The sequence below is a fragment of the Pundamilia nyererei genome, unplaced genomic scaffold (genome assembly GCF_000239375.1).
Source record: "Pundamilia nyererei isolate P.nyererei 1_Seehausen unplaced genomic scaffold, PunNye1.0 scaffold00125, whole genome shotgun sequence".
In the NCBI taxonomy this organism is placed as follows: Eukaryota; Metazoa; Chordata; class Actinopteri; order Cichliformes; family Cichlidae; genus Pundamilia; species Pundamilia nyererei.
The window spans coordinates 149,722-167,623 of NW_005187526.1; the positions used below are offsets into that span (position 1 = coordinate 149,722).

At 42.2% G+C, this 17,902-nt stretch overlaps 2 protein-coding genes across 2 annotated transcripts; one reads left to right on the top strand and one right to left on the bottom strand.

Moving 5' to 3' along the window:
* Positions 1-427: 427 nt before the first annotated feature.
* LOC102195338 (ribonuclease UK114-like) lies at positions 428-5,069 on the bottom strand. Its single transcript, XM_005742916.1, has 7 exons — positions 5,040-5,069; positions 4,737-4,854; positions 3,419-3,524; positions 2,943-2,997; positions 2,765-2,833; positions 968-1,023; positions 428-866 (listed from the first exon to the last, which is right to left on the bottom strand). The coding sequence occupies exons 2-7, from the start codon at positions 4,799-4,801 to the stop codon at positions 807-809; spliced, it is 411 nt and encodes a 136-aa protein (XP_005742973.1). The 5' UTR covers positions 4,802-4,854; positions 5,040-5,069; the 3' UTR covers positions 428-806.
* Positions 5,070-5,099: 30 nt separating this feature from the next.
* Positions 5,100-17,604, top strand: pop1 (POP1 homolog, ribonuclease P/MRP subunit). The gene is made up of 16 exons (XM_005742915.2): positions 5,100-5,228; positions 5,425-5,554; positions 7,632-7,781; positions 8,150-8,325; positions 8,458-8,718; positions 8,823-8,910; positions 9,069-9,247; positions 9,383-9,633; positions 9,759-9,852; positions 9,944-10,052; positions 10,153-10,272; positions 11,718-11,839; positions 11,953-12,144; positions 14,933-15,087; positions 15,737-15,952; positions 16,608-17,604. Exons 2-16 carry the CDS (start codon positions 5,428-5,430, stop codon positions 17,302-17,304), a joined length of 2,937 nt encoding a protein of 978 aa, XP_005742972.1. The 5' UTR covers positions 5,100-5,228; positions 5,425-5,427; the 3' UTR covers positions 17,305-17,604.
* The last annotated feature ends 298 nt before the right edge of the window (positions 17,605-17,902 follow it).

Genomic DNA, 17,902 nt, shown 5'->3' on the forward strand with positions numbered 1-17,902 from the left:
CACTGCACCATGCATGTAATGAAGCATGTGAACACGGAGTACCAGAATGAGAAGCTAAGTCTCTCTGAAAATAAAATGATTATTTTGGAATATTTAATACTTAGTATGCACATGAAGACTTGAACTGCTGTTTTAAAAATCAGTTTGCGTTGTGCAGTTCCAACAGGCTGAAGGTTTTTATTTAGCCCCAAAGTATACTGAGTGATTCAGACACATTAATCCAACAGGAGTTAATCAAATCATATCGTTCTTTATGGGTTTGCAAGCCTGCAAATAAATAACCCATTCTGGCATGGGTTAACCCTGTTAAACAAACTCTGTTCATAGTTATTGCAGAATTGCTGAGGACTTTTTAGTGTACATGAGACAATGTGAGATTACAGTGATCATCTACAGGCGGTTTTCTTGACATTAAGAAGCAATTAAGGAAAATTAAAACCTTTTATTATTCAGTTATGCTCGATCATCTATCACCTGGTACAAAGAGAGAGGATACACTGTCATGATGACAACACAGGACGGTAGTGTAATCCAATCCAACAAACAAGCTTAGGTACTTCTCAGCTATTGTAAGTGAAATGTGAGCAGAGTGGATTTAAAATGCAGTGCTGTCTTCAAATACATCTCATCATTGTCAGTGAGGGAGGAGAAAGTGCTCCACACCTGACTGCTGTTAGTCTGCTAGGTGACCTGTGGCATGTTAAAACAGCACTAAATCGCTGATGATACTAGACCTATAATTACATCAGTTTCACACTTTTCAGTGGTTTTAGCTCTTTCTAGTTTTTGCTTGTTTAATGTACTTGTTAGGAAGTGTCGGTCAGAGGGCCCAAAACAGCAATTGCTTCAATTTCAACCAGTCCACCCTGGAGAAAGAGACAGCATCAGTACGGTGAGAATTGTGGTTTTCTGTTGGGTTCAAAGCACAAAAGAATAACTGGATAAAAAGTCTTTGTCAAGTACTCACTCGAGGGAGAGCAGCGACCTGATAGGCAGCCCTGGCTGGGAAGTTGGTGCTAAAGACTAAAGAAAGCAGCTGAGTTAGGCCACCAACACATTTACACATACAGACTTTCAATGACTCACAGATACAGAATCTACAGAAGCTTACAGAACTGCAAAGCAGCCAATTAACTACTGGTACCTGGCATTTATAGTGTTGTCCTTGTCTGACATGCCTTTATATCAACTGATAAACCAAGCAAGCTCTTTATAGTGACTGTCAGAGTAGGAGAAACACAGGTGTGCGAGTACACAATCAGGGCTCTACGTCATCATCAGTCAGCTTGAACAAGCAGTTATTCATCTTATTAGTTACAATTTTGGATTTACATAAACCTGCAAATAGCACCGAATCAACAGAACATTTGTCTTTGTGACAATTTTAATCTGCACAACAATTTAACTATGTTCACACATATTAGACACAATATACATCAAATATCTAAAATTCAGTGTATAATTATCATATATATTCACACAGTTTCATCAGTACAAAAACAAAAACAACACATTATTAGATGCACAATGGGAAATGTATTACAATGAAAAGCCGCAGCAATAATTAAGACACATTAATGAGTTACTACAGAGTGTCCTTGATTGTGCTGGGCACTGCACTACAAAGTTATCTCTGGTTATCTCTCTGTTATCTGGATTCACTGAACCTAACACTGAGTTAACCAAGGGTTTCCTGATTGAGGTATTTATTACTGATGCTATTAAAAAACTTTAGACACTCCTATTCTCGGAGGTCTGAGGGATCTTCAAGTAATGGTGACGCTATTTTCTGGAGACTTGACTGGTCAGTAGGTGGTGATTTCATACCTGTTGACCTCTAATATGGAAGCACAAGTTACCATGGCGATGTACCCTGGTAAGAAGTGACCACATTTGTAGTACAGAAAACCTGGGGTTAACCCCAAAGCTACCTGGATAAGATGAGTTCCTGTTTTGTAGTACAGGCCTCTGCTCAGGCAGCAGAATTTATGCCATTGTTGTTCTTGTCGGTTCATGTAACAGCAGCATAGCTGCACCCAACTTCAACCATAGCAAAAGCCTAATCAACCAGAATAAAGTGAAAACACCTGTGACTCGGTGCAGGGCCTTTAAAGACAGAGGTGGACTGAAAGAATAATCTGATTTGACTGTACTGATGTAATCACGGATAATGGACTCAACACAGAGTGCATCAACCTGGGTGCTTGGATCAGTTGATTGTAGGAGCAATACCTGAATTAACTGGCATTAGAAAAATGCCCAGCTATCTTTTCTACCATACTACTTAAACAATGAAATGGATATGGGGGCTTTGTGAATAGACTTAAACTTTTTTTTATTTAATCTATGGAATGTCAGATGTGGCAGTCTGTCGTCTGACATTTAGATTAAGATTAAGACCCGTTGGTGGGGGAAGCTCAGGTTTCACTCTGCTAAGTGACTCAGCAAATGTCAGCGCTCCCTGCCTGTGTTTCTGAATATTTATTTCATAATTCAACTTGCTCTGGAGTTTCCACAGCATATTTAGAATATAAAGAGGCAAATTCAAGCCCTAGTTGAGTTATTGTAAAGGCCTTCTGGGTGAAGACATTACTGGAAAATTAAAGAGTCTATAAAATCTGCTTGTTATGCAGCAGCGCTGTACGTCGTCTGGACTGTGCTGACACCTGGTGGCTAACGTTGTATTGCAAAATGAAAGCCAACAGCAGCAGATAACTCCAAACACATACTGATACACGTTAATGACTGAATCATTGATACTCACATTGCTTGTACACGTCATTGACACTGGTGAAGTCGTTCATATCGGCTAAGAGCACTGTGGTTTTGACAACTTCAGGAAGTAACAAGAAAAGAAAGAAAATAGTGCATGATCGGGTCTGTGGTTGAAAAGTTGAAAGAATTGTCCTGTGCACATGCAAAGAAAGGCAAGGCTCTCTCACCGTTGGTGTAACCACACCCAGCAGCCTTGAGTATTTCAGCCATATTCACCAGAGCCTGAAGAAACAGAAGTCATGTACACGATTGTGCAAAAGTAATTCTCACTTTGTGATGACTTTCAGATCCTCATTCAGCCTGCAGGAAGGATGCGTTAGACCAGTCTTAAATTTATTCTGCAGCAGAGAATTAAGGAATTAACCTGGAATTGGTCTCCCGCAGGAAAACTGGTGGGTTTTTTCAAAAGGCACTATTTTAAAAGCATTGTCACTAGATTTTCTTTTAAATAATGGACTGCATTTATTCACACTGTAGCAGCCTCCCAATGGCTTGGTTGTGAGCTCAACTCCATTGCGATTATCTCAGCAGTTAGGAATTAGGAACATCTACTCATATCTGGATCGCTTTCAAGTGTCGCTGTACTCCATGTTCATGAATGAATGAAGGAATGAATCAGTGATGATGGGGATTCCAGTGTCACCTGTCTGGTTTGAGCCTGAACACCACCTTCCACCAGCTGTCCACTGGCAGGGTCCATTCCCAGCTGTCCTGAAATATACATGGTTCGATCCACCACCACTGCTTGGCTGGAAAACACACACAAACATGCAAAGACAAAGACTTAGCTACTCTGGGTTTATTTCATTCACAGTGTTAAATCTTATTGTCCTTTCTGCTGATCTTTGCTAAGTAAAGATTTACTAATAATGAAGGAAGTGAGGTTAAAAAAGTTGTATGTTTGCTTGACTATTACGTCACTTATCTCTCCATGTGTAGGGTTTTAACTGAGGGTTGTTTTTTGACGTTTATTTCCTTTTGAATAATAGATTCATAAAATTGCATTTATGCATCTTCCCTGTTTTAATAATATATACACAGCTTCTTTTCTCAATAAAGAGAACACTCTCTATACATGTGAGGAGTCTTGAAGTCATTTTTCTGTGCCCCTATTAAACATATATTTGGGACTGCTTACCTGCATTTGTACAGTAACTGTAAAATTAGAAGCATCATGTCTCAGAGTGATGCTGAAAATAATTCATGCATTTATTTCTTCTAGGTGGGACTATTGTAACTCATTATTATATGGATGTCCTAAAAACGACCTAAAAAGCCTTCAGTTGATCATTGTATCAAAGTATCATATCACCCCAATAGAGTACTTTGCTCTAGACGACTGGCATAACTGTGTTTCCTACAATGTTTCAAAGCACGGGTTTCAGCTTCCAGGCCCTTCTTCTGTGGAACCAGCTCTCTGTGCAGATGTGAGCGACAGAAACCCTCTCTGCTTTTAGGATTAGGCTTAAACTTAAGTTAGAGCTGGATCAGGAGGGTCGTTTGATTGTTTGGGGTCTTCTCTGTATTATTTTAGGCTCTTTACCATTTATAACAATATAAAAAAAACCTCGACTGGTGTCGTGATTTGACGTCATATAAATAAAATTAAACTGAATTTAATTAATGGCAGACTAAAGTATTGAAAAACCTCGGGCACAGTTTGCTGTTTAACATTTTAGTGGTGTGTAGAGTTTAAAGTGCAACATCCAAAAATCTGAACTTTGCTCCCAAAAGCTCTGAGAGCATATGCTATCCCACCTCTCCCAGCAACAATCTTATGGACGAAACAGTGAACTCACTATATCTGTATTACCAGATTAAGCAAAAAAAGTCGTGGTGTGTCATCAATGAATTGGCAGTCAGTGTTATTAACAGTCCAAATGTAATGTAGGTTGGTGCTGCGGCAGGTGTGTGCCAGCTGCAACTTTAACCTTAGGGCAATGATTCAAAGCTCTTCTCACCTGTACGGACCGATAGCAGCAGGAGCTTTAGCTGTGCTGATAATCCTCCTGATTAGTGCAGCCATTTCACTGGAAATCTATCGGCCCAAGTGAAAGAAGTAAGTTGTACAACAGAAGGCTGCAAGCAGAAAAAGCGCTGATGTCAGAAGGACGTCAGAGCTACTTTACCGTAGAAGACATATCACATGCGCAAACACATTTCCCTTTACAGATTTTAGTTCCAAAACTGGTCACTTCAGACATTTTAAAACTCAAGTAAGAGACAATAGTGACAACATATCACATAATCTTACGAAAACGTACCTTGGTTTTTATTGGATTTTTTTGTTGACGCGCTAATACTCTACAAAGCCCCCTGAACACGTCATATCCGGAAGCAAACAAGACCAGCACCAGCGTGAGGAAACCTCACATGGTTGCTAAACGTAAAACTAGAGGGTCCCTGCAGCTGGAACAGCGTTTCTGACACACATCACACTGGGGAACCTTGAGGTAACCTTATGAAGTGTAATTCCTCTGTACGTTTGGTATAGAAATGTTTTTTCTTTGGTTTTGTTAGTTAAAACAACTCCCCAACTTTACGCCAGGTAACGTTGCTAGCAAGCCTGCGTTTTAGCTCAGCATTCAACTGTTTGGGTTAGAAGCTGCTCACATAGCGAGGTCTCAAGCGTCTTATTGTATCTTACAGAAAATGTCTGCGGCTAAAGTCAAAATGCGGGAGAAGAAGATGAGAAATCAGCCCGCCAGTGTGCAGTATCCATCTTCTTCATCTAACGTGGAGAGCAGCACGCAGAATGGAGCAGACGCCCCTGGCACCGGTACTCTTGCCTTCCCTGGTTATTTCACGTAGCCTATTAAATATTAAACTGGAAGAACGGCCAGCGAGTCCCCTACAGTAATGCAGAACAAAGCACACATGTGTTTTCTTCCACGTATGAAATGGATTCTTGTATAAAAATTTACTGCCAAAATAGTTAAACCGGCAGATAATATGAACCACATAAGCAGAATAAAGCCAAGGTGAACTGAACAGTTTTGCTCTCCTTGGACTGTATCATACATACTTGAAAGATAAGGTCATACATGACTGTATCTGATATAGCTATACATTAAATATCAAACACAACAGAACATTCTTCCTGTCTAAGTAAATGGATATATGTCATATATCTGATATTTCTGCTACTTGCCATGCAGTGTGTCCAGAAAGTATTCACAGTGTGTCACTTGTTCCATGTGTTGTCATGGAAGACTCATGAAAACATGTTAGTTGTGCCTTATTCCAAAATGGACTAAATTGTACATGACATATCTGATAATGACAAAGTGAAACAGCTTGCTTGAAATTCTTGCAAATCTACTAAAAACAAAGGTATAACTTGTAGATGAGTATTCACAGCCTTTGCCATGACACACAGTCAAGTTCAAGTGCATCCTGTTTCAACTGATCGACTGTTTTCATAGCTGATTGGAGCCCACCTGTGGTAAATTCACCACTCATCACCTGGCCAGTACCATCCCGACAGTGGAGCATGGTGGTGGCAGCATCATGCTGGGGGATGCTTGTACATGTGCAGCAGTGTACAGAGACATCCTTTATGCTGACCTGCTCCAGAGCGCTCTGGGCCTCAGACTGGGATGAAGGTTCATCTTCCAACAGGACAACAACCCTAAGCACACATCCAAGATAACAAACATAACTGATCCCCATCCAGCCTGATGGAGCTTGGGGGTCTGCAAAAAAGAATAAGAGAAACTGCTCAAAAATAGGTGTGCAGAGCTTAAACTCAAAAAGACTTGAGGCTGTAATTGCAGCCAAAGGTGCTTCAACAAAGTCCTGAGCAAAGGCTTTGAGTACTTATGTACATGTATGCGTTTATAGGACTGCATCTGTCTGTGAAGGTTCTCAATCATCCAGCTCATCACAGTCTAAGGAGCCTGGAAAGAAAAGCGTCTGGACTTCTTTAAGTTTCTTGAAGACGTTTCATCTGAGAAGCTTTTTCAGTTCTAGGGTCAAATGGTGGAGAGTCCCAGATTTTAAGTCCTATGGGAGTGTCCCCCCCAAGAGGGTCATGGACCCCCTATTAATCCTTTACGTAATCACATGAGCCAAGGTGTGAAAACGGGTGTGGGTCACAATCAGCCAAGGTTTTGGGTGAACCCACTGTGAAAACTAGCCCCACCCTGTCATGTGACTTACTGAGGTCAGATGACCAAGGATGTGAGTGGGCGTTAGGGCGCCTGGAAAGGGATCTCAAAACTGGATTATAGATGGCAGACAGTTGGTGTCGTAAGGCACCGCCTCTGTCCAAAGGACATCTAGAGGGCATTCCGGGCATCTAGAGGACCCACTTGTCCATGGTCACACTTAATTTGGGACAAATCAGAGCATTTATAGTGAAATAACCTGAGTTCAGGTCTAGCACCTCCTGTTTAACATAGCTTTTTCCAATTGACATTAATAACTTTATGCAAGAATTTATTTCATGTGTAAGAGACCTTCCAGAAAATGATTACTGTTGCTTTGTTTTGTTGCACCTCTGGTAGGAGTATCTCAAGATTTTGTGAGTCTTCCCTATGGACTGTCTGTCACTTAGTTCTTATGATTATTTTTTTTCTTTAAAACTTTTTTAAGTGCCCTCCAAATTTTTGTTTTCTTTCTAGTTCCTCATCTTCCTCTGTCATGTGTTGTTCATACAGTGAATATAGGGAACATATTTTTTCCAAGGGAGGAATCCCTTCTTATTAAGGTTGTTTCTATGATGAGATTCATGTGAAAACAGAATAAACAAGACGACAAAGATGTTAGATGCCTTATTAAGTTGGGCGAGTTTTCACGCATTTGTAGAGGAAGACCACACTTGACTCACTCTCACTTTTGTTTGACCCCGACAGGAAAAAATGCTGATCCTCTCAAAGGTGGTCTTTCGGAGGTGCACCCCTCTACAGAAAGGCAGAAGAAAACTCCCCACCAGAGCGGATGGGTCCGTGGACATCATAAAGATGGTGGTGGCTACACTAAGGAGATGCCCAAATACGTCACTGGTAAAATCTCAACATTTTTTACATCCATCCATCCATCCAGTCGCTTCCGCTTCTCCTTTTCAGGGTCGCGGGGGGCGCTGCAGCCTATCCCAGCTGTCATAGGGCGAGAGGCGGGGTACACCCTGGACAGGTCGCCAGTCTGTCGCAGGGCCAACACACAGAGACAGACAACCATCCACACTCACATTTACTCGCACATTCACACCTAGTGACAATTTGGATTATCCAATTAACCTATCCCCATTTTTTACATATGAAGTTTAATTCAGAGCATAGACAGTCATGAAAGAAATTAATTGTAAAGGTATTCATGAACAGAGACCGTCCAGTGAATGACTTCCATCTCCATCTTTACCTTCCTCACTCAGCTGGAGCTTTTGCAAGGGCCAGGGCTGCAGAGGTGAGCGCCATGTTGAAAGCTGTCAGAAAGACCACAAGCAGCAGCCGTGTGTTTGAAGCTCTGCCCAAACACATGAGGAGACGAGCCATGAGCCACAACACCAAGCGGCTTCCTCACAGACTGAGAGAGGTGGCCAACAGAATGGTAAATTTCTGGACGTATTTTATTTTCAGCACTTGAATGTCTCACAAACACCTCCATACCCTTGTTTTATATACAAAGTCCTCCACTCTGAGTACCTGGGACATGTCCACTCACTTGTCCTTCCTCTGTCAGCGGGAGAAGGGCCTCCAGGCTGGCTCCAAAAAGAAGAAGGAGCAAGCAAAGAGCAAGAGCCGCAAGGCCCGGCGGCGTCACGGAAACCTGCTGCTGGAGTTCAACCGCCGTCAGCGGAAGAACATTTGGCTGGAAACGCACATTTGGCACGCCAAGCGCTTCCACATGGTTAAAAAGTGGGGTTACTGCCTCGGGGACAGGCCCACATACAAATGCTACCGTGCTTGCTACAGAGCAATGAGCAGCCACTGCCTCCTACAGGTAACCACCTGCTGTTCACACAGACTCTGTGAATAATTTGTTTTTACGTACTGTAATGTTGCTGTCTGGAACATCAGCTTACATTTTGCATTATCTCTGCTCAGGATCTCTCTTATTACTGCTGCATAGAGCTGCAGGGGGACGAAGACAAGCTTCTAGCTGCTCTTTCACAGCTGACCAGCAAGGAAGCAGGTAAGAAATTATTGAGGTTTTCCGTTGGGCTTCTCTCTTTGCCTTCAGACAATAGTTCTGATGGCAAAAGAACCAGACGGGTTTTTATCAGCAACTCCTGCTAACTTACACATTTAGTTTAAGTAGTGTAGTTATATGCCTTTGATTTTCTTTTCTAGGCCCTACGTTTGCTGCAGCACTGTGTCTGTCAGGAAGGAGACAGGGCAGTGTCATGGTGTACAGAGCTGGACGTTACCCCTCACAGCCCCTGGGGCCCGTCACCTTCCTCTGGAGACCCCGCACACAGGGCTCAGTGCACAGGCAGCTGTGGATCTGGGCTCATCCCACTCTTAAGCAGGTGTGACTGGTTTTAGAGGTCTGCTGGTTGTAAATTATTTTTATGGTTGGCCTTTTGAATTTTTACTTGATATTATTACATTTACAAATGACTCCAGCAGGACTGTTAATTCCATATACGGTATCCTCCTTCCAGGATCTTCTGCCTGAATTACAAACTGTGTGTCAGTGTTGTGAGGCTGTATTACCTCCGGCTGCACCAGTAGAGGTTAATCCCACCTTGGAGGCAGAAAACACACCTGAGGCCAAGCCGGTACCTGGAACCAAGAGAAAGCGTAGCCGTAAAGATGCCACTGGACCCCCTGCAAAGAAGATCCTGGGTGATGGAACAAGATTACCCTCCACCCCAGTGAGCTGGAGGTCCAGCTCAAATGGAATAGTTATAAAGTTTGTGTCATTTCAGGAACAAACCGAAGCGTTTGATTGAACGTTTATTTAGGAGATTGGTTTTTACTGTAGATGTTGATGATTGTTTCATTCACTTTATTCTTTGTGTGTGTGTGTGCGTGCAGCGATCTCACAATGGAGATTGTACGCTATCGGCTGATTGGACCACAGTCCCATTCGGTGTTGGTAGACACTTTAGAAGCTGCTACAGGCTGTGATGTAAGAACTGTACTATGTTATTAACTTGAATTGTTCCCAAAAGGCGTTTTTCATTTTCACTTCATGCTTGAATTTGTTTTTTGTAAACAAGGAAGTGCCGAAATCCCAGACGTGCTCCCTCTGGTGGCCTCAGCACTGCTCAGATGAGGCCAAAATGACTCTGCATCAACAACAAGCTGATATCTTTAACATCCTGAAAGGTTTGTTTTTCCTCTACTTTTTAAAATCCCTGATTACTTATTTTGCTAGTTGATTGTGTGTCCAGGCTTTTCTGTCTCACCGTGACTGTCGTTCACCCAGGCATCTATTCGACCGCCGAGCTCCCCTCAGGCACGGTGCTGGGTCTGACTGTGGATGACCCGAGGCTCACTTTACCAAGAAAGAGAGTTAAAGCTTTGCCTTGTGTAAAGCAGGCACAAGGTAAAATCAGATATACCAGATATGACTGTGGAGGAGGGGAAAGGGGTTTTAAAGTCGAGTACTTGTACATCTCACAGTATATCGACACTGTTGCTTCTCTCCTGCCGCAAAATCTGACATAGCAGAGAGTCAGTCTGTTGTTTCTGGTCCTGAGGTTGTTTCAGTGAGTACACATCTGGTTCTGTGCTCCGGGGAGCCTCTGCTTCGCCATGCAGATGTTCCAGGTTCGAATCCTGGCAGAACCCTGTACTCGAAACACACCATTAGTGACTGGCAACAGCTGACTTATGAGAAGATGCTTGAAAGAGGTCTGTTTTTAAAAGGGCCCTTTAGTGATTTAAATCGGATGTACCATATTCATGATCCATTCTCATTGCATAAATGGAAAAATAGAATAAAAGTCTCTTTTGTTATCTTAACATAATTATTATACTTGATATTCAATGTCTTATATCAAGCTGTTAGTTTCTAGTTTTTCTTTTATCAAATTTCAGTATGAAGTTGATCATCAGGCATATTTCAGACTGTGAGGGAAAAGCAACAACAAATATGTGAACATATGAATAAACAGGAAAATTCTACAATTAAAAATAGAACTGCTTGGCTAATAAATTTATGCCTTCATATTTTCCCTCAGCCTTAATGGCTTCGCAGCATCATGAGGCTGTAATAAGTGTAAATTGGGAACCTTTTATTGTTCATGTGGGTGGAGCTCTGATAAACAGGTTTGCTGTGATATCTGGGTAATATTGCTCAGTACAATTTTTCTTTGCCTCATCCTGCTTTACAGTAGGAGTACTGAGTTATTATAGAAAATGCATATTTGATGTCTAGCATCTGAACTAAGTCAGGTTTAAATCTTCATATTGGACTTTATTGACTATACAGATGACTAGACACAGTACAGATTTTCTTGTACTAGATGGGTGTTTTGCTTCTCTTTGGTAAATCGGTGGTGAAATGGGACCCACAGGGGCATAACATTATGATTGATCACTCTGTGGCCATCCCTAATCAGCTGCAACATTAAAACAACCTGCCCTGCTGTTGCCATGGTGGTGTGTGCTAGTCTGCACCGATGCTTATGTGGGTGGTATATGTTAAAGTAACATCCACATAAATTCCAGGACCCAAGGTTTCCCAGCAGAGCGCTGCATTGCAGCGTGATATGTTATTACTTTAACGCTCTGTGTTTTCAATTATTTTGGCAAATCAAGTTCTATTAAGGCCAAACCCAGTGTGAGAGATGCAAACATGACTTTGGCTGCATAAATGAAAACTCTGCAGATGTAACAACGTTTTTATTGTTTTTTTTAAATCATTGATAAATCACCTGCTTATCAAAATTTTCGATCATAAAGCAGAGGTCGAGGGACTCTGTCTCACCTCACATTAGTGATGCTGGTTATATAGGGGTATGCCATGTATGTGTGTGTTTCTTCCAGAGGTGGACGAAGAGAAGAGGCGGAAGCTGATGTTGGAGGGAGTACCAGAGCCTTGCTGTCAGAGTTTCATTTGGGAACAGTCTGTGCGAGACAATGTCACCGATAACAAGATATCTGAGCAGGTAGCTTATTCTCTCGCCACTAGCATTGTCGTCGTATCGTGCGTTAGCCTCTCCATTCCTGAAAGAGAGCACATGTGGCTCTTACTTGTTACACTTTCTGTTACCGCCTGCAGGAGCTGAACCGTATGAGGAGTGAGGTGCTGGTGCCAGGCTCCAGGCTGAGCCCAACTCCCCTGCAGGGTCGTGTCCCCATTCTCCTTGTTGAGCAGCCGGGCAAGCAGGTTGGGCATGAGATGAGCTCGTGGGGTGCTGGATGGGACCTGTTGCTTCCCAAAGGCTGGGGGATGGCCTTCTGGATCCCACTGGTAATACGTTTTGGAGTATTTTTACTTTTCCTTGGAGTGGTTTGGGTGCTTTCACACTACTTGGTTTGGTTAAATCGAATGCTGCCACGTTTACTTATTTACTGTGTTGTTGGGTTGATGTACTGTGAACTCATATAGTGAGTTTTAGTTTGCTTCAGAGTGCACTGTGGTGTGGTTTATTTCTTGTTACAGTGGAGGTTTCAAGAACAAAATAAAAGACAGATCTGAATGTTTGAAAATGTTTTGGAAAAATTCTGTAAAGATGAGATGAAAAAGAGTAGTTTTCATTCCTACTCTCCTCTAACGCCCTTTGGAAGGATGAGACGCCATTTGGGGAAATTGGCCGGCCACGCCAGGAAGGAGAGGCGGAGTAATCTTTTTGAATTGGTTGTTTTTTTTTTTTCTTGGAAACATGTTGGAGTTTCAATACGATGACTTTGTTTCTGTGGTGAACGTTTGTAGGCTGCAAACACAGATGCTGCTAAAACGAACTAAAACTTGCTGTTTCTCACCCCTACTTAAGGAAACGCATCAAAGCACCTAAGATTCTTAAGATCTCCCTATGACATCATCACTAGGGATGGGTACCGGTTCTGTCATAAAAGGTAGTAACCAGACCGAAAAGCAGCACACATTTCGGTGCTTTATTTCGGTGCTTTTTCTTCCTGAGATGTCATACACTTTAGATTCTAGCCAATCATTTTACATTTCCGATGATAGTAGGCGGGCCCAGGTACGTAGGTTCTTTTAGAGCAGAGCTACAGATTAAAAATGCCCAGGGCGAAGCGGTCAAGTCTGGCTGTACTTCACAGCAAAAGATGCAAACTCAGCAGCTTGCAACAAGTGCTTTAAGGTGATACTGTGATACTGTCAAAGGAGGTAACACCTCGAATCTGATGAAACACCTAGCGATGCATAGCGTTTTTTTTTAAAAGCCCAGAAATGCGCCGTATTTGATAGCTTGCTGCGAGACCTCACACCGTGCACATCTACTGCGGGTGGGTTGCCTGTTATCGGACCCGGAGTTAGCAACATCCCCCAAAAACCCGAAGAGTAGAGTCCTGGCCCCTAGCCCTGCCAGTGTAGCAGAAATGATGACGGATGATGATGATGCAGCAGCAGCCGTTCTTCTCTGCATGAGTAGCTTAATGTTGTTCGTGTGTCATTTACGTTGAGTAGGCTAACCACGTTATTACATTAATGCATGTAAGGTGAACTAGCAAACATCATCATAGCTACATGCAGCTGTCTTCTTGTTTGATGGCAGATACTCCGTTCACCCTGGCCAAAAAGGCTAAAATGACCAAAGAAAAAGTGGGAAACAGTTAAACATGAGAGGGTTTTGGACAAAGTTTGTGTTCTCCATTCTTTAAGCACCGGCACCGTTTCAAAACTACCGTTTTGGCACCGGTATCGGATAAAACCTAAACGATACCCATCCCTAATCATCACTCCCTAAGCCAATGAGATCGTCACAAGACATTTTGGAATGGGGTATTTGTTTTTTAAACTGTTTTCAAACTTAACTTAAAATTTCAGTGTTTCCTAGTTGTGGACTATTGGTTAGTCCAGTTAGGGATTAAGTAAAGCGCTATACAAATACAGGCCATTTACCATTTTCCTGGGCGTGGGTGCTTAACTAGTTAAAAAGAACAAAAAAACAAACAAACATCTGTCTCCTATTTTTTATTTTTATGTCACACAGGAAAGAAGCTTCAATATCTGATGAGAAAACATTAATTTGTTGGTGTTTGTGGTGTTTGGTGCAGTTTTCTTGTTTTCTGGGTTGTTGTTTATTTACAGTGGAGATGAAGATCTCTAACAAGTTGATTTGTTCACATTTGCACATCTTAATTTTTAAGAGGAATGTGATTTTTGAGTTTGTGCACTATATGCATGTAAGGCAACCGTTTCCTTTTTCACTATTTTTGTGTGCTGCATTTTTCTCTTTTAACAAAAGGGGGACAAAAGACATTTAAGTCGACCTAAGATGATTTGTTTAAATTTTACAAGGTCTTACTGAGGTGATGCAAAGTGAAACATGCTTTCTTCTTTTTTGGTAATGTGCTGGAAAAGCTTGAAAATTGACCTTGAATGTGCTTAAAAAGTGCTTGAATTTGACCCTGAAAAATGTGTATGAACCCTGAGTGGGGCAAAAGCAGATACAGTGGGGGGAATGATTATTTGATCCCATACTAAATTTGTAGCTTTGCTCTCTTTGCTGTTCCTCCGCAGCTGAAAAACACTAATGGGATTTTGTCATCACCCTGCGCAGTGGCCAGTGTGGATCCGATAAATTGATACCATTAAAATCTTGGACAAGTTCGAATATGGCTCATCTTGACCTCAAGTTCAGAGGTCACGTTTTCTGACAATCTTGTGAATGTGGTAACTTGACAACAAGGCCACATAGGATCTAAAATTGATAACCTAAACTGCATGAAAGGAAGCACACTCGACATGTAGATAACACCACCTTCATCTGATAACCTACTACCCAACTGCTTAAGGCAGGATCACCTAGACTGGTTGCAAATAAGCCAGATGGTGATATCAGAGATTCTCAGGCTTTCACTTTATATTTGCTTCCTCATTTTATTGAAAATGTAGAGTGATGTTGGTAAGATATGCTATAATACTGTAGGGCCTTTACCTTACAAAATGAAGCATCTTGAGGTGACTGTTGTGCTATATAAATAAAGTTGAATTGACTGAAGCCCTCAGATTTGCTTTACCTCTGAAGTCGGCTAAAAATCCATCTCTTCTCTGTCGTTTCTCCCTCCTGCAGGTGTACAGAGGAGTTCGCATAGGTGGACTCAATATGAGTCTGAAACACTCTCAAAACAAAGCAGCGCCTCACTTTCCCCGTGATTATCCAGACTGCCCCGCAGGCATGCGTTTTCAGGAGGAGCAGGAGGCCGAGCTGCTGAACAAGTTTAAAAGGTCAGCTGGATACTGAGTAGGGAAGGAAGAAAAATATTAATGCAGTGTGTGATTAATTTTTATCAAACATGGTGAGGTCCGTTTTCAGTGGGGACGTTTTGTCCTGCCAAAGCTTTTGTGTATCTTGTAATATTATTCTGGCGTCTAACTACTATGTCAGCCTGCAGACAGAAAACAGAATCTTAAGAACTTGCCCAGAATCTCAAAGTCGTTTATACATGTTGGATATGTTTCTCCAATTTGTTTTAATTAACTGCTGGCAACGTTAAAAGCAATCTTTCAAATGTGATGGTAAAATATTTTCAGTTGCATAAACATTAGCTGAGGTGATAATGAGACTTTATTGGAACTAAAAACTCTTCGCCGTGTTCTGTTTTTAGTGTAAAGTCATAAACGGGGGTAATAATATTCATAATCTACAGCCTGAGTGGTGAGATCAGCAGTAGATTAGAGGTTTTGATAAGAGGAAGCACTCCAAAGATGTGACCCAGTTAATTTTCATAATGCGGATCTCTGTCGCCATGCAGATGAGATGCTAATAAAGTCACTTGTCCCCTTCTATCCACTGCTCGACACTTGTGATGTCTTGCATAAATTGGCAAGGTTGCCCAATGGTTTGACAAGGTTTGCCCTTTTGACCTCTCCGTAGGCATCCACCCGCCAAGAGGACCAATTACATTAAGCATGGCTGTGTGGCTCCTTTCCGTTGCCCTTGGCAACAGCTGGCAGAGGAGTGGGAGATCATCGTGCAGGAAGGAGGCAGCCAGACACGAACCACAGCGCAGGCTGACGCTGTGACCGAGGAGAGGACATCACAACAGGCGATCAGCATAACAAAACCTCCGAGCCGATTCACTGTACTGAGGTACATGTTTTAAACGTTTGTGGTGTTTTTTTTTTCTTTCTTAGAGTGAAGATAAACTTTTATCAGTACTGACGTGTACAATAACATACACACACTGGTGCTCCCAAAGTGCCTTTATCACACACGTCTAAATCGCACTTTTAGAAATATTAATGCAGCAGACTTTTTAGAGTCCCTTGAGATTAATGTGCTGTGTTTTTGGGAGGCCGTGGACTCCAATCATCTCTTTCCTCCTCTTTGTATTTTTTATTAAGAGACACAATCGCTGCTTTTGACAGCTTTGATGCATGCTGCTTCTCCAGTCTTACCCCCCTTTCATCATAATGTCCCCGATGAGAATACCCAAAGTACATCCAGCCTTAAATTGCTGCAATACATCACTGTGATTAGTGGAGGGGAAAAGTAGCATCTATCCTCATAAAACCATCACATAAGCTTTGAGTAATGACTGACTTTATGGGAAAAAAATTGGATTGATTTTCACCGTCCATTGGCTCCCTTTTTGTTTTCAACATTAGGCATTAAAAATGTTCTCCAACAAAATTTGGTCTATGAGGATGGCTAATGGGGCCAATGAAAATGCTACTTTTCCTTTTAGTATTAATCACCTGATTTAAATGGGGCTTTTTAAACAAATTTCTTTTTTGCTTCCTAGGAACAGAAAGGCTTTGAAGCTGCTTTCTGCCTGGTGCAGACCCACAACATCCAAAGGTCAGAGGCCATGCCGTGTTGGCGAGCTACCGCCTATCAGCTGTGAAGCTGTGACGTCGTTCCTGTCAGCACATGCGATGAGTCTAGTGTGGGTGCATGTGTCGCTGCCGTCAAAGGGCAAACCGGAGTACCATGCCATGTTATGCGTGCCAACTCCAGATGACCTAAAGGCGCTAGGAAATCGACAAGGAACTGGCGGTCCTCAGGAGCCACCACACAGAGACCACTTTAAAAGCAGAATTAAACGCAGAAAAAAGGACCCTAAGAAGGCTGCAACACCCTCTGTAACTCCTGATAAGCCTGATGGCAAGAAGGCAGACCTCATCTTTGCTTCTGACTTAGACACCAACGCATCCAAAGACCCTAAATCCTTCTCGGAGTCTTCCTCAGACCTCGTCCTAGGGCTGTGGCCGGATCCTCTGCCCAGTGTTGCCTCTCACTGCTCCCGGGTGACCGTGGGCTGGGTCACTCAGGGTGACTTCTCCATGTCTGCAGGCTGCGGGGAGGCTCTTGGATTTGTGAGCGTTGCTGGGCTCCTTAATACCCTCCTCAATCAGACAAGCGAACACAAAGGAAAGCTGCTGCTTCGGAACCCCACCTCCTTGCACTACCGCTTTGCTAAGATCAACATAGAGGTCTGAGGTCTGTTTTAGTCTATGCAAGTTAATGCCAAGAGTTCAGTAAATTGTTTGATGTTTCATTTGTTCAGTGATTTGATGGAATCTGTGTGCCTTGACTGAAGATTTATTGACTTGCATGGCATCACAACAAGCAACCAAGTGACTTTTTAGTTGAGTATAGTATACTCTGAGATACATCTTTACCTTTTGTTTTACTTAGTTAAATCAATAATCTGTAAAAGAATCGGTTGAATACGGTAAATGAATGAGAGCCTTGGTTTGTCTCAGAAAGATTAAAACTTTAAGTTTGGGTTTCCTGAATGAATGAATTTGATGAGTTATGTTACAGACTTTGTGTTTAAGAGGGTGTTTGCAGCTTCCATTGCATTGAGGAGGTTTTGAGTATATGCTATGAAATAGGCGTACTATACTGAACAGAACTGCTGTTGTGGGAAACCACAGCCATTAACCTACAATCAACATAAGTGCTCAGAACAACTGATGCTTTAACATTCATTCTTTTTATAGTCACACCGGCAGGAAAAGCAGTTTCCTGCACATCCCATAATATGTAGGTGGAAGATAAGAGCATAGTTGCTTGGCAACATTAAAGTTTAGT